The following is a 7,751-nucleotide window of genomic DNA, read 5'->3' as shown; positions in this document are numbered from 1 at the left end:
TATTAATAGTTCATTAAATCTGATTTTCTATATTAAATAAGATTTAACAAGAATATGTTTGATTATTCAGATTTGTTTTAAAGTCTGAGTGCATCACAATTTGGCAAATACAATGGTATACAGCTCCAAGTAAATATTTCATTCATTTTTTTTTTACCTCAGAGAATAAGCAGATCACAGACTTGCTGGAAGCCATCAAACAAAAGACTGTTACTCTAGACACCCTCAGATACACCACAGATACATCCTGTTCCAGCCCGGATGCTTCAGTGTCTGGTAAGAACACATACAGAAACCACTTAAAACAGAGGATAAAGTTTTGGCGTTAATCCTGATCTCTGCTTTTCCCCAATATACAGCTGTGTCACATCTCAATCAGTCAGTCAGTAATGTTCACCCTGAACCCCAAAATCACTTGCCTGAAAACTCTCATCCGCCTCAAGACCCGCCTCCACTGACTCCTCTCCATGCTCAAGGCCAACCCAACATGATGTCCCCGAGCAAAAGAGGCCCGAGCCTGCAGGCCAGCGCTCCACAGCCCCTCGCCCATCCCGAAGACCATCCACCCAGACCCAACGGAGTAAAACTCCCTGTTTGGGAGCGAATACACTCTGAGGAGTTCGCACAGCACTTCCATCAGTCCGTACTACATTCTACTCAAATATCCCAGCCCAAACAGAAAGGTGATGATGCCTCCCTCTACAGTCAAATTTAAGAAATGCAACCAGAGGCATTTTGATGAATGTTTTTTACATTTGGATCCCAACAGGTGGAGCAAATGAGCAGTTTGGGCCTCCTACGCGTCCACCTCCAGGCCTCCAGAGGGCGGTAAATAGACTCCCGAATGGACAGAGCAATGGCCACTCCTGCCATATATCAGCTCAACGGGACTCTCCAGGAGTGAGGCATGAGCTCTCAGCGGAGGAGGGTGTCAGTTCAGATGGAGATGAGGAAGAGGAGTCGTTCAGTCCCAGGTGGAAAGGGATTGAGTCGATATTTGAGGCTTACGAGGAGTACATGGAGGGTATGTTAACGGCAATTTGACATTCAAATGCATCTTTTGGGGATAAAAAGTAAACATGGTGGACTTTGGTGTCATTTTTCCAAACCTTGGATGAGTTTCTTTCTTCTTTGAACACAAAAGAAGATATTTTGATGAATATACGTAACCAAACAGTTGATGGTTGGTTAGTTATGGAAGTCAATGGGGACCCGAAACTGTTTAGTCACCAACAAAGTTCGCCAAACAATGCTTTGATTTGTCTATGGTTGCCGAATTTTGCCTTTTTGGAGTGTATGTTTGCTTGCTGCTGTATGATTACAGTGTATTGCTCACCTCTCTGCCTCTCTCTTCCTGTCTGTCTCTCTTTCAGAGAGAGGTATCGAGCAGCAGGTTCTCCAAAGTGAGTGCAGACGTCTGGAGACGCAGCATTACAATCTTTCTCTGACAGCTGAGCAGCTTTCTCATAGCATGAGGGTAAGAGTATTTTCTATTTGTGTTTGTATATTATTGTATTTTAAAAGAAAAGGTTAGTAAGCATTTCTTTACACACATTGTTTGCATATTGTGGATCATCCATTAAGTATTTTAATGGTTTTAAATTTAGGTAAGAGGTCAAATAAAGAGCTAAGGAGCTGTCTGTAATTACTCAGTGAAGACCAGGGTTTGTTAACACGCTTTATGAAACGAATGGTTTAGTATTTAAAAAAGCTGTTGAAAGCTTTTTGCCAGAATGCTCTGAAGATGATCTAAGCCAATTTTGGTGAAAATTGGACAAATTGTCAAAGCGAATTTGAAAAAGTAGTAGTTTCGGAAAATTTATAATCACGAAAAATGAAAATGTAATTTTTGGTATGCAATCGACGGTATGAGCCAAGAAATCAGAAGACAAAATTATTTAGCTTTTAGACCTTACGGTTCAAAAGTTATTAGCAGAAACATGGGTGCAAATTTGGCCTGTTGGTGGTGCTAGACAGTTTGAGTTAGAGACTCCAAATTTGCTGTGGTTAATTATGGGACTGTTCTCTATCAGTCTGCCAAATTTTATAACTTTCCCACAAGCGGTTTTATTAGATTCATAAGTTTCCTAACAATACATTAATGCTTTTGTAAAATACAGCATTTTACTGCAAAATTTGAAAAGGTCCATGTTCAACATGGCTGACATAGAGAAATTGCATATTGTTTGATTCGGTATGCCTCTCCGTATCTAACAAGATCAATATTATGATTTGTGAAATTATGAACAATATTATAAACATTTTTTTTAATATCATTTGAACAGTAAGTGATGCTGTACCGAAACTACTTATGTGCCCTCGGGTCATGCTTGGTATAAAATGTACTAAGTTTGGTCAGAATCCACTAAAGCGTTGCAAAGATGTAGACTCATGTACATTTTTGCGTAAATTGGAAATCTTTTGATAACTTTTTGCCAGCATTGTCTAAAGATGACCTAAGTCAGTTTTGGTGAAAATCAGTCAAACCAACTAGGACGAGTTTGAAAAAGTCGCTTTTTCACATAATTCAAAATCGTGAAAAGTCTTGACGTGTAAAATTCAATTTAGGTATGTGTTCGACTTTGCATGAGCCAAGGAATCAGAGAAAAAAAATTGCTTCTAGACAGTACGGTTTAAAAGTTATTAGCAGAAACATGAGTGCAAGTTTGACCTGTTGGTGGCGCTAGAGAGTTAGAGATAGACAATCCCATCTGTGTGCAATTACTCATCATCATAGTTGTTTTTACACTTACAGTATCTCACAAAAGTGAGTACACCCCTCACATTTCAGCAACTATTTTAGTATATCTTCTCAAGGGACAATACTATAGAAATGAAACTTGGATATATTTTAGAGTAGTCAATGTGCAGTTTGTTTAGCAGTATAGATTTACTGGCCTCTGAGCATAACTCAACATACAGCCATTATTATCAAAAAAGCTGGCAACAAAAGTGAGTACACCCTAATTGATAACGGCAGTATGTTGTTTAACCATGCAAAACCACATGACCTATTCATCATGTTTATGTTTTGGTCTGCTTGACAGCACCATACAAAGTTGTGTATCTTGTATTAGAGCAGTTAAAATTGTGTTGTTTGAGTACAATTCTTTCATACTGACCACTGGATGTTCAACATGACTCTCTGAGGATTTGAGAATTAGAATTGTTGCTCTCCACAAAGATGGCCAAGGCTATTAGAGGTTCAGTTACACCCTGAAACCGAGTTACACTACAGTGGTCAGGGTCATACAGAGGTTTTCCAAGATGGGTTCCATTTGGAACAGGCCTTGCAAGGCAATCAACAAAGTTGAGCAATCGTTCTGTCCATCAGGTGCAGTACCTGGCTTCAAAAAAACATATGCATGAGTGCTGCCAGCATTGCTTTAAAGGTTGCAGAAGTAGAAGGTCAGCTTGTCAGTGCTCAGACCAAACGCCACACACTGCAACAAGTCAGTTTGCACAGGCATCGTCTCAGAAGGAAGCCTCCTCTGAAGCTCGCTCACAAGAAAGCCTGCAAACAGTTTGCTGAAGACAACCAGTCCAAGAGTGTGAATGAATGTCCTGTGGTCTGATGAGACTATAAGATAAACATGTTTGGCTCAGATGGTGTCCAGCATGTGTGGCGATGCCCTGGTGAGGAGTATCAAGAAAATTGGGTCATGCCTACAGTCAAGCATGGTGGTGGTAGCATCATGGTCTGGGGCTGCATGAGTGCTGCTGGTACTGGGGAGCTGCAGTTCATTGAGGAAAACATTGATTCCATTATTTACTGTACATTCTGAAGCAGAACATGATGCCTTCCCTCCAGAAACTAGGCCAAACGGCAGTTTTCCATCATGATAACAACCCCAAACACACCACCAAGATGACAACAGCCTTGCTGAGGAAGCTGAAGGTGAAGGTGATGGTGATGGAGTGACCAAGTATGTCTCCCGACCTGAACCCTATTAAGCTGTGGGGCATCCTCAAGCGTAAGGTGGAGAAGCACCATGTGTCTAACTTCCAGAGGCTCTGTGATGTGATTATAGAGGAGTCGAAGAGGAACAACCTGTGCAGCTCTGGTCAATTCCATGCCCAGCAGGATTAAGGCAGTGCCAGATAACAATGGTGCTAACACAATATATTGACACTTTGGACATAGTTTTGACAAGTTCACTTAGGGTGTACTTAATTTTGTTGCCAGCTATTTTGACAATAATGGCTGTATGTTGAGTTATTTTCAGAGGACAGTAACATCTATACTGCTATACAAGCTGCACATTGACTACTCTAAAATATATCCAGGTTCCATTCACATGGAACAGCATTATATTGTGATTGATTATACTGTAAATTTTGAGTAAATATTGTTTAAAACAACCAATGCATGACTGTTTTTTCTCTCTCTCTTTCCCCCATAACCAGGATCTGTTGGCACAGAAGCACAATCTGGCACTAAAGAGAGATCGTATGCAGGCGGAACTTGAGCACATCAAGAAATGTCTAACATTGCCATTATTACACTGGCACAGAGGATACTACAAGAGACCTTCACCGAGGTGACCGTACTCACACTTAAGATGCGACAGAGCAACAGAGATCAATGCGGTCTCACATTTACTGAACGTGTGATGCTTCTCGCTCTGGCATGAGGAAGATACACAAGCTCTTGGTCATTGTTTGGTGCCAATCTCTGACACCTCACTGTGACTCGCTGCACTAAAAGTCCAAACCACTAGATACAACAAAACAGGCATTCAATAGCCATCAAAATATCCTTTACTTGACATACAGACTAAATCTTACAGGATGTTCGCCAAGAGGTGCAGAAAACCAACTCAGAGCTGGATACGCACTTAAAACGGAAATCTGGTATGATGAGCTGATGTGGAATTTAGTTGAGATGTTTTCATATTTATACAGTTTTTAAAGAATATGATTGTGTAAAATACTGTCAAATCACATTTTTGTATGTTTTTATTATTAATGGTTAATTATCAAAAGACTGTAATTTGGAATATAAATATTTTAATGCTTTTGCAGGGAACAAAATGTGTGGATAAGGTACTGCTGGTCAGAATGAGAAGGAAATTAAATGGGTTGAATTGAGGTTTCATTTCAGAATCTCTAAAAAGGTTTTAGTTTATTAATTGTAATTGTCAGAAAGTCATGAAAGTGTTTGTCTAGGACTCTTTTTGTCTAGCTATTCTCTTTTCATCCCCAAGCAAACCAAAATTTCAATGCCATATCTATTATCGACCACAAAATGGACACTATAATAAACAAATCAAATGTGGGAATCATTTTATAATAACTTTCATTAATGACAAGCTTCATATAATATTTATCAGATTAGTGGTTCATGATTTGAGCTAATATGGATAGTCCAAAAAATATCTAAATAACTAATTATAATAAAATTATAGCAACTGAGAAAATTGAAATAACAGCAATTATGAAATTAAAAAAAAATTGCTGTTCAATTTATGAATTTAATTGATCATTGGTTTCCATATCACTTTATTTCTAAAATTAGCACTAACATTATGTGATTTAATACGTTTTGTTGTGGACTTATTATAATCATGAAAGTAATTATAAAGTGTTACCCAAATATTTTATGTATAACATGGCCAATATGATTTAATTTTCAGCTTAGCTGCCATGAGAACATCATTTTATACAGAATTTAGTGCCACAATGTTTTGTGCAGCAGCTTTAAAAAAACACACAATATTATTTCTATATTATTAATTATAATCACATTTGAAGTTGAATTTGAAAGAAATTTCCAATGCCACAAGTTGAGAAGTGTCTGTCTCAAGATCTATTGTCCACTTTTTCTTTATGACACTTAAAACACGAACCTGAAGGCCTGTAATTATTTCTGCGTATTGTTTAAAACAAAAACAGCTTATGAAAAATCTGTTTGTAGGAAATGAAAGGAAATGGAAAAAAGAGAAAAAGTAAGATCTGTAAAATGTTTTAGTTGTAATTTTTAGTGGAATGAAATGTGAGTTAATATATTATTTGTTGAAGGTAGAAATACTTATTTATGGATATATCTGTGTATATGCTGATAAAAGAGTAACATTTGAAAAAAAAAAATCATCTCTTGCCATATTTTTGTCTACAAAAGCTCTCAAGTAATGAATGAAGTAACATGATTCATTCGCAAGAGTAACATGATCTTTCAGTTGTTTCTTGATTTCCTCTATATGATTTACAATGCAGCAAAATAAACTACTTGATATTTAAATGATCTCCAGTCATTATACTCTAGATACTGCATGTTCATACTGTATTTAACATGTAGTTGGTTTGTGTTTGCTGTTGGCTAATGAAGGTTACCAGGGTTTTTCAGCAGTGTCGGTTCTTCCTGTCCTTTTTCGCATTGTTCTGTTGAAGCTTGTGCTTCGGTTCATCCCCTGCAGCGTTTTTTCATCACAATGAATCTTCTTTAGCATCGCGTGCGTTCAGTTCTTCAGCCTTCCCAGACCTGAAGGCCACCTTCATCTTGTTCAGCAGGTCATTCAGGTCCTTTCTGATCCACGGCTTGGAAACAATACACCGCCTGTGATGGAAATAATCAGTCTCTGTACAAACATTTGCAGAGATCAAAAGTAAATTAACTTTACAATATCCTAACATCAACATCATTTTGTAGAATGTTTACAGTCTGGTAAACTTCTAGTTTATCTGGAAATGAATTCATAATATCAATTACTCGCTTTATTTCGTCCATGGAGCACAAAAAGTGAACTTATGCTGAAGTATCATAAGACCAAAACTTAAGTCATTAATCACTGAACATCCACCCTGACCTACTTCATGTCAGATGAGCAAATTAACAAATCATTCACACGTTATTCAAGAATCAAATTCATCCGGACTTAATGAAACAACTGCAACTGTTAACCCAGAGGGTTTTAACTTGTCATCAATCGGCCATATTGGCAAATAAATGTAGACAATGCCACTAAACTGAACAAAACTCGCATATTTTGCTGATAATTGCTGCCGAAAATAGTAAATTATTATAATGTTTTGGGCTGTACTACAGTAATTGGTTGGACCAGGACAAAACATTTGGAGTACTATAGACTGACAAAAGTTTTAACAAATCAAGGAGAAGAGAGCAAAAAACTGTCTGAGGAACTAAAGGCGTTTGTGGTTGGCCAAATGTAGATGTAATAATAGGCTAATATCTTAATTAATACTGTTCGTACGTACAGTCAAGCCTGAAATTATTCATACCCCTTGCTAATTCTGACGTAAGTTACTTTTATTCAACCAGGAAGTTTTTTTTTGTTTTTTTTTTGACCAGCAATGACACAGGCTTCTCCAAAAAGATAATATGATGATGTACAAGAGGCATCATTATAGAAAAATAGTTCTATACCATTCCAAATAGTCCAAGCTGTTCTAAAGCATCCTAATTACCCCGATTCATTGGGAACAGCTGTTTTAATCAACTCAACAGGTGAAAAACAGAAGCTCTCTGCTGTTGATCTGTGGACAGTCATGGCGAAGACAAAGGAGCTCACTGAGGTCCTGCGGCTGCGCATTGTGGCTGCTCACTAGTCAGGAAAGGGCTATAAGACCATATCTAAATGTTTTGAAGTTCCAGTGGCTACAGTGCAAAGTATTATTAAAAAATACAAGACGTTCCGCACTGTGAAAAATCTCAGCGGACGTGGTCAGAAGCCAAAAGTGACAGCTGTGCAGGCCAGGAGGATAGTGAGAGAGGTAAAAAAGAATCTAAGGAT

General features: G+C 37.9%; 1 protein-coding gene across 1 annotated transcript in view; it reads left to right on the top strand.

Annotated features, from left to right (window-relative positions):
- The window catches only part of gse1a (Gse1 coiled-coil protein a), a 43,612-nt gene extending 37,371 nt beyond the window's left edge, over window positions 1–6,241 (top strand). The window contains 5 exon segments of the mRNA XM_073831661.1: window positions 163–276; window positions 360–683; window positions 770–1,024; window positions 1,374–1,477; window positions 4,408–6,241. Of these exon segments, the coding sequence (XP_073687762.1) occupies window positions 163–276; window positions 360–683; window positions 770–1,024; window positions 1,374–1,477; window positions 4,408–4,545 (935 nt within the window). The 3' untranslated portion in view covers window positions 4,546–6,241.
- The last annotated feature ends 1,510 nt before the right edge of the window (window positions 6,242–7,751 follow it).

The sequence above is a fragment of the Garra rufa genome, chromosome 25 (genome assembly GCF_049309525.1).
Source record: "Garra rufa chromosome 25, GarRuf1.0, whole genome shotgun sequence".
NCBI classification, from domain to species: Eukaryota; Metazoa; Chordata; class Actinopteri; order Cypriniformes; family Cyprinidae; genus Garra; species Garra rufa.
This window is presented reverse-complemented; position numbering and strand designations above follow the sequence as displayed.